The sequence below is a fragment of the Falco cherrug genome, chromosome 6, assembly GCF_023634085.1.
Source record: "Falco cherrug isolate bFalChe1 chromosome 6, bFalChe1.pri, whole genome shotgun sequence".
Taxonomy (NCBI): Eukaryota; Metazoa; Chordata; class Aves; order Falconiformes; family Falconidae; genus Falco; species Falco cherrug.
In genome coordinates, this window is record NC_073702.1 from 20,687,054 (window position 1) to 20,704,583 (window position 17,530).

Genomic DNA, 17,530 nt, shown 5'->3' on the forward strand with positions numbered 1-17,530 from the left:
AGAGCCTGTTGTTGGGAAACTTCTAGTTGTTTAAAAGTTTTGAATACCTCTTGATCAAGTGGTCTGTAGCAGATATTCAGCATAATGATCTCCCTCTTGGCTTCCCCTTCTTGTTCTAGCCCACAGGAGCTCAATGAGTTTGTTGCCTGTGGTGTAGCTGAGCTCTGTTCATTCAAGATCTTACTTGATCTTGGGAGGGTGCAGCCTCTCCTTTCGTTGCTGTTTCTCCAAAGAGCCCGTGTCTATTCATTGCAGCCCTCCAGTCAGGTGAGCTGTCCCACTAAGTGTCTGTAATCACAATGACACCACAGTTCTGTAACTATTCATACCCTTTCAATTTGTTCAGTTTGCTTCCTATGCAGCACATTTCTGTATACAGGCACTTCATCTGGGATTCCAGTCATATTACTTTCTGAGCAGGAGGGAGAGAAACATTCATTGCCTTGTCGCATGGCTTCTTCCCTGGGCCAGTTCTACCACTTACTTGAGGGTTTTGGCCTGCATCCCTGACAAATTCAGTTTAGAGCTCTCCTCATTAGTTCAACAAATCTCTTGCCCTGTTCAGCCAGGCAGATCCCTGCTGTCCTCATTTCTTTTAGAGTCAAGTGTGGTTCTGCAGGAATCTGATGATCCTGCCTGAGCTTTTCCTTTTCCATTAAGGAGAGCTCATCTGGTCTCTTATGCTTTTCACCTCAATCCCAAGCCCTATGGTCATCCTTTACTGCTAAAATTCTCCCTTGGAAGTATTATTAGTACCCATGTGGATGGGCAACAAAGGGTGATTGTTGTCTTTTGTTATAGTTTATAAAGGTTTCTTGTGACTGAAGGGTCTGACAATGTAATTCCTCACAGCAAAGAAATATTTTTGTAAATTTCTGTGCTCCAAAACAAATGCAGGAGTTCGTAATAATAATAAAAAACACCAGCACCACCCAAAAAACCCCAACAAAACAACAAAAACCCCAAACCCAACAGATTTGGGTCATGTTTGTTGTTTGATTTCAATCAGTACAAAAAAAGATCTTTTTTATTAGTGCTTCAAAACAGGAGGAAAACAGAAATTTTCTAACCTTTCAGTTATATGATCTTCGATTTTTTTAATCTTTCTAATAAGAGGTAATAAACAGGTTTCAGAAAAAAATACATGTCATAAGTTCATGGTGTTGTCAGTGTCTACTAAATATTTGCCTGTTTCTACAGGTACTGTCCAGTTTGGCAGTGTTTGTTGCATAATTTTTTTCAAAATTTTGTTCATAATTTGTAACTCTTTGCATTTAACCTATTAATAAAAACTCAAGTGGAGTTCTAATCTACATATAAAACTTAAATGAATCCAAAGAAATCTGTACTTTCTTTCAAGAAATTAGAACCATAAACCCCACCCTTATTGAACAGTTAGTGATTTATGTGAGCTGAGGCATTGCCTCAGTGGACTTTTAGAGTTCACGTGGAATTTGGGTTTGATGATGGATTTTAGACATTCCTTATTTTATCGGTCTGGAAGAAATGCATGAGGTAGCCCCTTCCATTCATTTTCCAAATGTTCCCCTATTGTTTCTCTAAGAACCTTGGTCTTTTCCATGAAAGCACCATTTGTTACAGTTTTGTTTCCAGATGTTGGGTTTTTTCGGGGGGGGCATTGTAAACTGATTTCATGGCATCCATGCAATAGAATATAGCAGAGTGAAGCTACATGGTTTATATACACAAAAAAAATCATAACAACCTTGTTCTCTCTGGTATGTTTCCCTATTTTTGTTGATGCTAGCAAATTACTATTTTCTGCAATTGTGTTGTTTAATATTTTCATGAATATTAAGAAGCTGGTGTTGAGTAATTTATACATTATCTAACTGTACAAATGCTGATTCTGTTAGAAAAAAACATCCTAGTGAATTATTAAGCCATTAAGATGTAGACAGCATAGACTCTTGTACGTGCTGTTTTGTTTCTTTGGCTGCTAATCAATTTCAGAGGTTCTCCCTTTATAGAGTACAGCCATGTGGAGGGTGGTGGAGCTGAACTGTACTGCGGATCATTTATGGGTTAGAATGAACTCTAATTCTTTTGATAGAAATAAAATTCATTTGATAGAAATCAAAGCTGCAGTGAATGACATTTTTAGAAAGTTTAATAATTTCACTGTCAAGACATTTACTTTATCTTTTTTTTTTCTGTTTTCTTTCAATCAACTATGATTTTTTGTGTGTGTGAAAATATGGCAGCTTCCAAACTGGAAATGATAAAAAACAGTCCCTCCCAAAAATAGAAAACAGCCCCCAAAGAAAAGTTCAAAGGCAAATTCTGAAAAGAGAAGTCAAAAAATAGTCCTATTTTTCCATGTGGTAAGTAAGAGCAGCCATGGACTTCTCTTTTAGTAGAAGCTAACCGAGAAGTTTACCATGAGTTTCTGCAAAATGTCATATAGGTGGCTTACAAAAATTGACAGAGAGAATCATTGACTCACCTAAGTTATTCTGGCTTTGTCCTCTGAATGGAAAGGATCTTTGTTGTTTCAGTCTTGGGTACCATAATAGTGTCACACAAAATATTCACCTTCATTGTCTTGAGACTGAATTACTGTGTGGTTGGTACAAGTCTGAAAAATTTGAAAGTTAATTTCATTCTCTGCAGTTACTCCACCAGTAGCTCATTTATGATATGTGACTACTTCTAAATGAACTTTCTATAATTAAGTTCTCAATTCTTAGTAATTTTGAGAATTTAGAAAGACACCCAATTATTGGTGGGAAAACAAAGAAAAAATAACAATGACAAGCCAGTAAAAGATACCATGTGTCAAAAAGGTCCAAACAGATCAAGTAATAATTAATCAGATTCCAGATTTAAGAAGTTTTATTTGAGAAATACTTTTGTGAATAATATACAATCAAGAAGGTATTCTTAGAATAAATGAAGGAAGAAAGGATAAAGAGTTTATGATTCACTATAGAGTAATATAAACTAAATGCAGAGATTAAGAGATTATATTTTTGAGACATATAGTAAACAGAGAGTGAAGTTTTTGGTGTTATACATACCTTCTGATGTAGCAAGTAATTCTCTGATGTAATTTCTTCTGAGCCTCTGAGGTTCAGATGGATATGATCTAATAAGTTTAAGGAGGAGAAAAAAAATGCCCTGATCCCATCATTTATCCATTTTTAAATATATATATATACACATAAGAAATAAAGAAAAAGAAAAATAAAATATCCCAACAATTCTTCTTATTGATGTTACAGTTACATAATAAAGTGAGAATATTTTTCCAAATCTTAACTTTTAGAGTTACATGGCAGATTCCTGCCTGAGCAATTTCGTTCACTTTCAGAATAATCTGAATTGGTGAAATGTTTACATTGAGGTGAAGTTTAAACGAAGCTCGTTGTAACTGGTCGAATAGAAAGTCAGAGAAGTGTTTCAGGAAAATCAGATAGGATACACTGAATAATTTCTTACACAGTAGCGCAGGACTGACTGTCACACCGCATCCAACAGTGATATGGACACAGCTGCAAGTTTTCTTTCCTCTGTGTGTGTGTCTAAGTATATATCTATTTACACATACAGATATTTATGTTTATATATTCTTGTTCTAACACGTATCAGTAGGTATGGAGGGATCAGATAAAAAAAAGATGTCAGATCAAAGCTGGATCTGTGCAAAAAGGTGTTTGTAAGACAGGAACTAGAAGTGAAAAATGAGATTAAGAGTACAATGAAAACATAGTGAGGGTACCCAGAATTATATGGTAAAGTCAAATAATGAAAAACAGGACTTCAGTCTGGCCATTAGAAACACAAGCAAAGTTGTCATCAGAGGAAGATACAATGAGTCAGTACAAATGTACGAAAAGCTCATGGTCAGTTCGAAAAAGATGAAGAATTTCATAACTGCATGTAGACTTCTAGGAATAGCTAGACTAACTTTCCTAATTATTAAAAAAATACATGTAAAATCTGCAAGTCGTTAATTTGCCCTCAAATAATTTTTCCTTTTCACTTTTTGCTTCAAAATTGGGGCTTTACTGTTAATTTGTTGTAGACTGTTATTTTAAGGGATCATGATCAGTGTTAAAATACAAATATATAATCAAGTGAAAGACTATCATATCACTGGAAAACATCTTAGGATAATTAATTGAAAAAGAAGAGAGTCTTTACAAGATAGCCAGAAGACTGATCTTTTATTTCTGAGGGGGAGAGGGTGTGAGATTACAGACTGTTGATTAATTTTTTAACTTCTTAATCTAGCTGTCCTCTCTTAAGACCGTTTCTGCATGAAAGAGGTGGCAGAGTTGGTGTTTTGGTTTAGTTAGCTCAAGCATGTACTATCACTTAATAACTGAACTTTTCTGCCAGGTTAGCAAATAGTTTGTCCATCACTATTTCTGTCAAATTTGAAATTTATAACTTTGTTGACTAATAGATCAGATTTCCTCTGCAGAGCAGATGACTGGAAATAGGTCTTTGTATACATAACTGATATGATAGAATACATAAGAATTGTAAAAGGGTATTAAATTAGAGCACAATGTTTACAAAGAAAAAATGCACCAATCTCAAGGCCCAAGAAGCACAAGACTACCCCACTGAGTCCAGTATTGTCAGGGCCTATTACTACGGGAGAACCCTGCTGGGGTCTGCTTAAATTGAGCTCACTGAAACGTCAAAGCAAAAATGTTCAAAGTAGTGCTACAGCTGCAATGGGTGCCCACAGGTGCCTACACAAGTTGCCACAATTTCTGCAAATTTATTTTGTACATACTATTACCTTGAAGTGAGAAATCTTACTTTTTAATATATGTAAAATAGACACTGTTTTCCCAAAACACAATAATTTCTGAAATTTAACAAAATAAATTCCATTCTACTTAGAGAGCAATCCAAATTATTTTGAAGTGCCCTCTGAAAACCCTGAAGAGAGAAAGAAAAAGTCATTTTAGGTGCATGATCTAATGAGTATTTAATTTATATGAAGTTGATCAACAGCAAGAGAAGAAATTGAGAAAGGGAGGCAAACTGATTAGAGCACTTATCTGGGATGCAGTACATCTGGCTTCAAAGAAGAAAAAAAACCCCAACCTTCTGACAATTTTCTAATTTTTTAAACAGTGAAAAGAAGCACAGGTGTTGGCTTTTACTTATTCAAAATAAAGTATGTAAAAACCTAAAATATTAAAGAAGATTAAGAAGTAGAAGTGAATATTTTGATGGTTAAAGAGCTGGTTGCCAATTAGAACTAGATTAGATCAATGAGTTGTCTGATGAACATGTAGTGCTACACCATTGTAACACTTAGTGATGTTTTTACTCTTTATGAATCTGGCAGTTTAACAGCTTGACAGTTGGCATTTTCATACTAAAATTTATTTTTAATCTTGGCATTGATATAATATGGCTTGGGTTTAGGTTTTTGTCAGTGAGATGTTTTAAAATGATAATTTTAAAATCCTATTTCAAAAAATCATGTAACTAACTGCTCATATGAACCATTTCCAAAATATCCAAAGCATGTATCTGTGAAAGTATTCATGATAATTTCACAGATGTGTTATCTCTACCAAAGAACTTTATTAAATGAGGTACATTGTCTACTTTTTCACAAATGAACTACAGAAAAATGCCATTTAATAAAGAATTGAAGAAATTCATAGAGTATCTCAGGTTGGAAGGGATCCATAAGATCATGGAGTCCCACTCCCTGCTCCTCACAGGACTTTCTAGAACCAAACCATATGACTAAGAACATCATCCAGACACTCCTTGATCTCTGACAGTCTTGGTGCTGTGACCATTTCCCTGGGGAACCTGTTCCAGTGACTGAACATCCTCTCACTGAAGAACCTTGTCGTGTCGTCTAACCTGAACTTCCCACAATGCAGCTTCATTCCGTTTCCTTGTGTCCTGTCGCTGGGCCCCAGAGACAGGAGACCAGCACCTCCCCCTCCGCTGCCCCCCTTGAGGAAGTTGCAGGCTGTGATGAGGTGACCCCTCAGCCTTCCCTTCTCCAAGCTGAACAAGCCGAGTGACCTCAGCTGCTTTTTCTATGTCTTGTCTCGAGACCTTTCACTGTCTTGGTTGCCCTCCTCTGGACACAATAATTCAATGTCCTTTTTAAATTGAGGTCCCTCAAACTGCACACAGTACTTGAGGTGGGGCCGCACCAGTGCAGTATGGAGTGGGACAGTCACCTACCTCGACCAGCCAACAGTGCTGTGCTTGATGCACCCCAAGGCATGGTTGGCCCTTCTGGCTGCCAGCACACACTGTTGACTTGCCATAGACCCAAACCCCTAGATCATCTCTCTCCATGGGACTGCCTTCCAGCCTCAATAAATAAAGAACTGTTTCAGTGATGTTTTTAATAAGGTATGCTAAATAATGTATGCCCATGGTTCATTTAGAACCCTCTTAAAGCTGCAGTTTTCTATAATTGATAATACTTTAGAAAATGTGACTCAAAATGACAGTATGTCATTTGATGAAAATTTATAAAATATCACTCAAGTTTTTCATTGCATCTGTTTTGTTGCTAGTGATAAAGAACTAAGAAAATTACTATGAATGGTATAAGAAAACTTTCTTATTATGAATTTTGTACTTTTAAGTCACAGCTGTATTTTTATCAGTTATGTTACAATAGTAATGTAGTGAAATGATCTTTCAAATGAGAAGTTGAATAGCCAGTTCTGATCATTTACATTCATATTTGAAATTAATTTTGAAAAGTTAGATGAGTTTTAAATGCTTTTATCATTATGCAGTAAACATTTTTCACTTCTGTAAATATTTTATTAGGGTTTTTTTAATGAAACAGGCATATAGAACACAGAACATCACACTCTGGAAGGCATTTGTGTGGAAACGTGAGGAAAGCCCTGTAAAAATGACCGAATGTTTGACAGATATCTAAGCCAATTTAAATATGGAGTTTTCTAAGATACTGTTTCATTTTTTATCCCTTCCTTGGATATCTGCTTAGCAGGGCTTCCATCTCACTTGTAGGAAGATCTCATTTATGCAAAACACAGCTTACAAAAATTGTCAGATTGTTATTTTTGGTGAAATGACTCTTTCTAGTTTGAATGAAAATACAAGATTTTTCAATGGCTGCTATGTGATTCCTCAGTGATTTTGATGGATATGTTTATCTGTTTTAGCTAAGCTACACATCTATACAGTATATATGGTTTTTGTGAAGTGCTGCCTGCCGTATCTGTTTGCATATGTACTTTGTATAAGATGCATATTCTCTAAATTCAGAGCACTTAAATCCTGACTACTGAGAGATCCAAATGTTTCTAGCTTTATACTTGAAGTAGTCATTTATGCTGATACAAACAGCACTTTGTGCAGTTGCTTACAACTTGAAAATAACCATGAGTGTTTGGAATTAATTACTTGCACATTTTAAAATGCAATTTGTTAATCGCTTAGAGTTTGAGTTCATGAAGCCTGAGGCACTATCTGCTATCAAATTATTCCAAGCACAGTGATGCATTAAGATTCCTAAGCACTGTTCTAGCTCGCTGAAAAGCATAACGTGGAGAATGCTATGGACAAGAAGGATGATCATTCAAAGGAGGCCAACTAGCTCTGGGGCCAGGTGGTGAAACGCACTGTATGTCTGGACACATTATGTCTTCTGCTCCCTGAGTGGCGTGGCCACATCCTCCCTGCCTGTGCTCACTCTTAGGCCATTTATTATGTTTGAGCTTTAAACAGTTTCGTTGCCTTAGCCTGGGTACCACCTCTGATGGGGGAAGTCCCTGAACCATGGTCTCCTGGAACATGGGACATATGTCAGAGGAAGGATCATTCTTTCTTCAAAAGCAGCTGCTTTTGCTGCAGTCTTTCCCTAACACATCCATATCTGTCAGAGAGAAAATAGTGACTCTTTGGTCCAAGTTAGTTTCTGTGGTCTTACTTAACCAATGTTCCCTTTCCGTTTCTGAGCTGACTTGGTTTCTTGCAAGCCTCTTTGAAATGGTGTTATTAATAGATTAAAAAGCTATGCATCCCCCTGACAGATATCTGTAGTAGCCTGAGATCCTTTGGCTTTCATTGGTAATGCAGAGCGTTAGATTTTTGCGTGTGATTGCCAGAAATAATCAACTACATAAACCTTCTTTGTCAGCTGTAAATTCCAGAGCTTTAGAGCTCAGAGCTTATTCAATGGCTTTGCAGCAGAAACACTGAGTAGCATTGTAATTACCACTACCATGTTACTTAGTGTCAGTATAAACACACTGGGAGATGATGTCATTGAGAATCATATAAAAAAAAAAAAAACAACAGCAAGCAGCTAGTACCAATGAGTTATGGCTAACTTAGGATTTAGCACATCTTGCTGGTTACCGTGGATGGGAAAAGCCTGCTTGCTGGCTTTCAAGAATACAGGTGGAAGCTGTATGCATTATTACTAGAACTCATACCCTTACATTTTGATTCTTAAAAAAGATAAAAAATAAAAAACCCCACACTGTTATGGCAAAATATGAACAGGAAGAAAGCCTGGACAAAAAAAAAGAAAAAGAAAAGGTAGAAGTCATCAGGTTTTGCTTTTTGATGGTTCATTCAAACTCTGATAGTGATGATGGCCACAGTAGAAATCAAAAACTCATTGTAAGTTTCTGTGCTGAAGGCACAGGATGTGTGAAGTAAATTTGTTTGTTCTTTGCTGAGTTAGATGATGATCTGAATTGAATTGCTTGAAAGCTATGCATTTTGTTTAAAAAAACAGGAAAACCAGGTAAATCTAGGTATTATTGGATAACAAACCTTTCTGATTTATTATGGATTTACAATAGTTTTTAAATTATTGTAATCTTTGCGTGTATTATGCACTAGGAATTTTGACTTTGATTCTCAACTTTATCCATGAGTTCTTTATTTTTCACTTTCTTTCCCCTTTCATCCCTCAGAGCCACATGGCCTTTTTAATATGCACTGTATAAAAAGCCAGGAATTGAGGGAGGAATCACAAAAATGATGTGATTTCACCAACAAAAAGAAATATTTTAGAAGTGTAGATCTATTCCACCTCTTAATCTCATTCATCTACAAAAGAACACATAAATATCAGGGTCCAGAAAGTAAGATATGAAATTTGTTGAAAAGTGTTATGAAACTCAATAAGGCTTTGGCAGCCAAGGTTATGTTACATTTCTTTATGTCAAAATTTATTTTGCGTTTAGAATAGTAAAGATAACTAGCTGTTTTAATCTCTTCAGCAGCTTTCTCTCCTCTTTTTAGTCAAATTAATGGTCCACACAATATGTAAATGTTAAATAAATTATTGTGTTTCTTCCTTTCTCCCAATTCTGCCTTTTATTTCAGTCCCTTATTAGCTATTTATTCTTTTTTAATAGTCTACTTTTTTTAACATCAAGCTAGAGTATTCCTCTTCCTTGGATTGAAATGAAACCTTTTTCCTTCAAACCTTCCTTTAAAACTCACTTTCACTGACAGGCTTTCAACTGTGATTGAGAAGAGCAGCTCTACTCCTACCCCTTTCTGTTGTCTTAATTAGCTATGCAATTATTAGACTGTAAGTTCCTTGTGTCATGCATCTTGCCAAACTCTTTTTTTTCCATATCTCCACATGTACTTATAGTACGCAAATAATGCCTAACGATAGTAGCAGTAGCTAAAGATGATAAAACAGATAAAAATGAAATACTTCTGATCATTCATGTATGCAAAAATATTTTTAATTGCTATTGCTGTAGCTTTCATAGCCACATTATAACATATTAAGAGCCACTTGATTCATTTTTATTATTTTATGCCAATGAATTGTATGGATGGCATGTTTTGTTGCTTTTTAAAAATTATATGCTTTAATACCCAATACTACTAATAATCTGCATGTCTTTAAAGCTTACATTAAAAACTTATGGGGCAAAGAAGAGTACAAGAAGTCTGCTAAAATCCTTTGACAACTTTAAATAACAGTCCGGGCTTAGCAGGAAACTCCTATGATCTGTATTTTTTGAAATTTAGTTCATAGCTATTAAAATTATATATGTTATTAACTAATGATGTGTTAACCTTGGATGGTCCATCTGACAGCAAAATTTTCTCAATTTATTTGTGATCTGTAAAAATCCTATTTCAGAACTAAAGACTTGAGAATGGCTAGTATGATTTTAGTAATGCTTCCTATTTTAGGACAGCATCTATATCTGTAAGAATATTTTTTTTTGCTGCATTTTATTGTATTTATAAGAAATGCGGGACATCTTAAGAAATAAAATGTTCAATGTTTTTAATTTATATCAGAGATAGCCTAACTGTATTTCTGTGATTCTCTGCCCAGTTCTTAGGCTTCTTCTGTGGGCACTTTCACAAAGTCAAAGTAGAAGTTCCCCAAATCAGCTCACAGTAGGTGTCTCTGCTAACTTTATCCTTGTTTGGCCTGGCACTAAAGTGTCACCAACAATGAAAAAAATTCAAGAAGTCCAAACCAACAATCTGTGCTGCTTAATGGACAGAAAATATTTTATTCTGTTCACACGGATGTTATTTTGTTTCTCTGTGTGTGTGTATATCTATCTATATATATGTAGGTACATATATGTATATGTGTGTACCTATATGTATATGGGTGTGTATATATATATCTTTGGGTACTCTGCGCACAGAAGGGAAGAGCTGGGTTTGCTGTGGCAGAAGCAGGGGTGATACTTCACTTGTTCAAAGTGCGGCTCCACTAGTAAATGATATTCTCTTCATCAGCTGAAGGAGCTTGTGGTGGGACACTGCGTGGGACAAGTGGAACTATTTCAAGTCCTCACTTCCCTTCTGAGTATGAAAATAATGCTGATTGCACCTGGACCATATTGGCTGAACCAGGAGATACCATTGCTTTGGTGTTTACTGACTTCCAGTTAGAGGAAGGATATGACTTCTTAGAGATCAGTGGAACAGAAGCACCATCAATATGGTAAGTCAGAGATCTTGTAAAGACCTCAGTTTCTCGTCTTTTTTTGGTGAGTATTTTGAAAAGGTAGTAAAGGATATTTAAGATATTTTCTACATGTTAGTAATAACTACTTTGTTATGCATTTTCCTTTGGTCCCTTTGACCCTCCAGAACTGGGCAGGGAGAGGGGGGAAGTAATTCGCTTCCGCTTCTTTCCAAATCTTGATCCTTCCTCCTCTTCAGGAGTTATATTTGTAAGGTATCTTATCAGTGAACATTTATTGATGTTATATATTTGAACTTCATGTGAGAACATTTCTGGCATTGTGTCTTGAATGGCTTATCATTACTGTACTCTAGCAATGAAAGTAGTGAGCAAAGTTCAGCCTCACAGTAAAATAGGAATATGTATAGAGCAAACGGATGCCCTCTTATTCTAAACAGGGTATAATTCAGTCTTACTACATGTACTCATGTGTGCAAGTATTATTGTCTTATGCTGGCTGATATTTAAACTGCTTAGCAATATTAGGCCTTAGTAATTATAGCAAATTTACACTCTCTGTACTAAGTAAAAATGTAGTTCTGTCTATGGGAAAGGATTAAATTGCAGAACAGCTCATATGATTTCTTTGCATGCTACATATGCAGGTTTTTAATTTTGTTCATCTCTGAGAACGTCTGGTACTTGACATATGCGCCATTGCTGTAAAATGTAGCCTAGAAAAAGATACGAATCTGCTGCTTGCAGGTGACTGATGGTTATTATCTTCAGAATGCTTTTCTGGAGATCTGAAGCAGTCTCACTATTATTTTAATGTCGTAACAGGCTAGGCTGTGCAATATATTAATAATTGTGAAGTTCTAGGTAGCATCTGGTAATTTTAAAAACTCTATCAAATAAAAATGTGTGGCAACCATGCCTGGCAAATATGTAAAAACTTTGTTTTGAAGATATTTCTGGATCTGTATCATAAGATTGCTCTCTAACATTTCCACATGACCAAAAGTTGTGTAACTGCAGTCAGTGAAGCAGCTTTGTACCAAATTAAGTGGTCGTCTGACTGTCTGATGTATAATATGTGAGTACTCTCCGCTTACCTCTTTCTCATGCACAGACATGCACCACAGTCATCAGTGCCAGTGTTTTCTTATTAGGGGCTCTAAGGACCAGAAGCTGAAATCTTGGAGGGGAAAAGCTAATTGAGGCTTGCTGCAGAACACATAATCTGTCCATTTAATTTTGTGGTTGAGCCTCTACTAGACACCTAACAACATTTTGCAACTTTGTTGCAAGAAATCAATCTGTTACTGAACTTGAACATACAAGTATAGGAATAACTTTACATTTACAGACTGTCACATATATATATCTGTTCCCCAGAAGATTTCTGATAGTAGATGATATAGAAGAATATGAGCAGAAAGCAATGAAACCATATTCTGCATTTATCTCATGTGGTATTGATCTGTGTGATGCTGGAAATCAGAGATAGCATAAGAATCTTATTTCTCCTAGAATTCCATCTAAATATTTTTCTCATTTCCCCTGATATTTGTTTTTTGGGGGTTTGGAGATACTTTTTTTATAACGCTAAACAAAGATCACTAAACACTAAGGTTTTATGTTCCTAGGATCATACAACCATAGAATAGTTTGGATTGGAAGGCACCTTTAAAGGTCATCTAGTCCAACCCCTCTGCAATGAGCAGGGACATCTTCAACTAGATCAGGTTGTTCAGAGCCCTGTCAAACATGGCCTTGAATGTTTCCAGGGATGGGACATCTACCACCTCTCTGGCAGCCTGTGCCAGTGCCTCACCACCCTGATAGTGAAGAATTTCTTCCTAATATCTAGTCTAAATCTGTCCTTTTTTAGTTTCAAACCATTACCCCTTGTGGTAGTGCAACAGGCCCTGCTAAAAATTGTGCCCCATCTTTCTTGTATGCCTCCTTTAAGTACTGGAAAGCTGCAATAAGGTCTCCCAGAGCCTTCTCTTCCCCAGGCTGAACAACCCCAGCTCTCTCAGCCTGTCCTCATAGGAGAGGTGTTCCAGCCCTCTGATCATTTTTGTGGCCCTCCTCTGGACCCGTTCCAACAGGTCCATGTCTTTCCTGTGCTGAGGACCCCAGAGATGAGCACAATACTCCAGGTGGGGTCTCACAAGAATGGAGTCGAGGAATCACCTCCCTCGATGGTCTGGCCACGCTTCTTTTGATGCAGCCCAGGATACAGTTGGCCTTCTGGGCTGTAAGCGGACATTGTTGGCTCATGTCCATCTTTTCCTCCACCAGTACCTCCAAGTCCTTGTCAGCAGGACTGCTCTCAATCCCTTCATCCCCCAGCTTGTATTGATTCTAGCGATTGCCCCAACCCGGGTGCAGAACCTTGTGCTTGGGCTTGTTGAACCTCACGAGGGTTACATGGATCCATTTCTCAAGCTTATCCAGGTCCCTTTGGATGGCATCCTATCCCTCAGGTGTCTCAGCTACACTCAGCTTGGTGTTGTCTGCAAAATTGCTGAGGGCGTACTCAATCCCACTGTCTAGGTCAGTGTGGAAGATATTAAACAGTGCTGGTATCAGTGATGCTAATGCAGGATCACTGATAAAAGTCTGAAGAAGCTATAGGAAGTTTTATAAGAAATGTTTAATGGATTATTGGATAATTTGCAATGAAGCCACACATTCAGCTATATTTAAGCTAGAACAGTTACCATAGCGACATTAGAGCCATGCTAAATGTAGTTCATGCTGTAATCTGCTAAAATCAGCTCTGTGTTCAAATGTGAAGTTGTTCCATACTGAAAACTAATGGTCTAGAGGTGTATCATCCTAAAATGTAACTTTTTTTTGGTTATAATTATTCACTTTCATTATATCTGGCATCATGTCAAGAGCTTATACTGTAATTATTTGTTAGAAGACAAATATTCCATTAGCATGGTCTGGTAATTATGATTGTTTTTCTCACTTAATGGAATATATGCTGTAAAATAAGCCTGGTATTATCCTAGTGAAGAGCATAGAAAGACAGATATATGAGCACTGCAAAACCTAGAAAGAGAGTAAGAATAAGGTAAATAATTTCAGACAGATATTCTTTAGTGATTTTAGTGTATGGTACAATAGGTCTGGATTAGTCTTTCCAGACATATCAACAAAGTTAGAAGTGTTTCCAGCATGATTACAGTAAAAACTGTATGGACTTTTTTCAAGTAAAGCAATGGAAATGCTAGAACAGGTAGAATCTAAATGCTGCAAAAAAAAAATCTGATATATCTGTAAATTATGTATATAAAATATTATATTATACTAATTATATTGATTATATGCCTTATATTTATTATGTAATAGTAATATTAATTATATTATGTTACTTATATACTTCACATGTTTTAAACCTTTTTTAAGATGTTCAGTTAGTTTCCATGTTATATAGCTGATTGTTGGTTTGTTTTTCAATGCATTGAAAAGGGAGAAGAGGTTTGTCTACCTTTTCTTATTCTTAAAGATTATTTGAAAATCATTCATACAGTCCATCCCACTGGAATTAGTTTCTAAAAGGTTCAAGTGACATCACCTCACTATTTTTTTTTGGATGTCTGTGATATGCTTAGAGTGCCCAAAGCTATTCAAGTTGTTTTGTTTTTTGGGTTTTGTTTGTTTGTTTGTTTGTTTGTTTTTTCCTAATTAAAGAGTAGTTATAAAGCTCTCAGTTTTGAATGAATGTGCACAGATAGATGACTGCAATTTTAATCCTGCTTTGAATCAATGGAAGTGTCACAAGCCTTAAAAAGATGAACATCAGTGTTAGCCAAATGAATGCAAAGCAGGTAGGAAAGGCTTTTAATCTGTGGAGGAAGTAAAAGTATTACTAGTTAGACTGTAGATGAAAGAAAACTTTTGGAATTTGAATCACTTGATTAATTTGCTATTACATAAAGGAGTTTTAGATGTAAAACGTGTTTGTCTTGAGTTGGTAAACTCTTGTTCACAATGCCAAGAACAGTACTTCGGGAAGCATTACAGAAAGACTACCTCTTTGCTATGTCTGCAATCCATCTCCAAGTCCACCAAGTGGCTGGATCTTTTGAGTCTGAACGGCTCCTCTGTGGATTATTAGGACTATAACAAAAAAATATTTTTTTCATAATTTCTGAACATTAAATATAACTTTTTTAATACTTCCAAACATGTCCCTTTAGACTTCAGTTTAAGTTATATGATACTTAAAATTAAGTTAAGGTTGGATCTAGAGACAGTGTGATATAAGCCTGAATAAACATTGTTTTGAAGTAAAATCAGGAATATATCACTTAGGGAAAGCATCCTTTCGGAAAACTCTTAATGAGTCTTCCTTGAGACTGAGGAGGATTTTGTGTTTGGTGGTTTGTTTGGGTTTTTTTTTGTTTTGGTTGTTGTTTTTTTGTTTTGTGGTTTGGTTGTTTGGTTTTGTGGGGTTTTGGTTTTTGTTTTTGCTTTTGTTTTTTAAATATTATTTATTTATTTGGACTGAGTCTTCTATTATTGCAGGTTAGGTAAAGCTGGGTAATTCACATGAACACAGATAGGCCTGACTCAGGCTTTTTCATGTAAATTTGGCTTTGCCATAATTTTTGAAAGATTAAAAAAATATTAGAAAGATTATTTATCCTAGACTGTTACAGTATGCATGAAAGGTGATTATGATGCTAAGAATAATTCTAATTCTGCAATTACTATTCTTTCAGTTGAAGTCTTAATGTTGAACATTCTTTGTTCTGAAATTTATTTTCCTTTTTTATTACAATGCTTCAATTTAAACCTAAAATTATTATTCTTCAAATTTTTATCAGTATTTGCCAATACAAGAGGATGAACTATGCTTCATACTTTTTAGTCCAAATTAATTTCCTAGCACTATTTAAAAATACCTTTAAGATTATTCTGACTTCCTTATAAATCACTTCAATATCCTAGTGAAAGACCATAAAAATGTATGTGGATGTGAAAGCGATTTGGAATCAGCAATAATGAATTGCTATAATCTTGGCAAACAATTTGACATAAGTACCTGGATTAATCTGAAACTCACCTCTTACTCCTGTGTTATTGAATAACTCTTATAAAAGCTGGGTCATAATACTAATTTGTGTTTCTTAGATATATTAATTATTAGGATTAGATTTGTGTTTCTTCTTCATTGGTCCAAGCACTTAGATATAATTCAGAACAGTAGCATTTTGATATGCATGTTTCCTGTCCTGTTTATAGACATTTGTCTTAATCTTTCCACCTTCATTGTGAGAGGTCTGTAGGAAAGTAATGCATAAGATTATGGAGTGGTCTAAATCACCTTTCTGACAGATACCTATGGCAGTAGATCCATACATATGAGCTGAATATTTAGCTCAGAATTACATAATTATACAGCTAAAGGGCTCCATCTATTGGTTTACTGTGAAAAGATGTAACACTTCTGGATGCATCTTCAATTATGTTGAATTGCTGTACCCTAGAAAAGGGCTCATGACATACCCTTGGCAATATAAAGTTCTATTTCTTGTCCTTCTCCATCAGATGAGAATGGATGTTCAGGCATTGTACTGAAAAGAAGGCAATTAGATTCCAGCTTTTTCATTTGAGGGCACAGTTAGATTTTTATTAATTTATCTGTAGTCACTTACAATTTTTAGTGCCTTTAGATACCTTCTGACAGTCATCCCTTTTTTGACATACAAACCCTGCAAAGCCATATGTTTGTATTGGAGAGCTGGTAAAGGGTTCTCTTTCTGTCTACTAACTTTTGGAAGTTCTTACCTTTCTGTAGCTTTTAATTGGATTTACCCTTTTACCTGTTCCGGTTAGGAAACTGAGTCCAATAAATATAAGCTTCTTTACTTGATAACATATGCATCTGACCTGCCATGTACCACATTTCATCTTTTTTTCAGGAAAAGAGGTTGCATAGGCACCCTCAAGTTCTTTCTATTGACTTCCAAGTTGCAAAGTTTCCAGTTATTGTGTAAAAATCCCGTAGTCTTAGCACATTTGAAAATCAGCATTAATGCTGTTTAGCACTTGAACTGAATCTATCAAATATATCTATCAACACAAAAACTTTTAAAATTGACTTACCACAGAACATTATCCAGTTACAAACCCCCAAGATACATTGGAAGGACAAAGATACTATTAATGTGAGCAAAAAAGGTAGAACGTGTGTCTCTATGAAGACCTTTGAAAGACAGTAAAATACAGTGGTCATGAAAGAATAGAAGATATTTTCAAACAATATTATGTATATTTATCTGATTATAATTAATATTCTGTTAATGAATATGTTTTTGCTGATTTATTTCATACCCTATTTTTTCAAATTCCTGTACGGTACATATCCTCGGTAGATATTAACATATTGCAAACTGAATAAATGATAGAAGAATCCCTAAAGTAATATGGAAAATACCATGTCTCTATGAAAGACCCATGGAATACATCTTTTCTCCAGCTTCTGAGTCCTGTCAGTTGCTGCCTTTGGTGCTGATGCTTGATTCTCCTGGTTTCTCCTAGCTATTTTCTGTTGGCTACACCTCTGCTCCCACTGCTCCCTTC

The 17,530-nt window shown here is 35.7% G+C and overlaps 1 protein-coding gene across 1 annotated transcript in view; it reads left to right on the plus strand.

Annotated features, from left to right (window-relative positions):
- The window catches only part of CSMD1 (CUB and Sushi multiple domains 1), a 1,210,443-nt gene that overhangs the window by 573,199 nt on the left and 619,714 nt on the right, over nucleotides 1-17,530 (plus strand). The window contains exon 5 of the mRNA XM_055714855.1: nucleotides 10,747-10,954. Within this exon, the coding sequence (XP_055570830.1) occupies nucleotides 10,747-10,954 (208 nt within the window). The remainder of the gene's footprint in view (nucleotides 1-10,746; nucleotides 10,955-17,530) is intronic.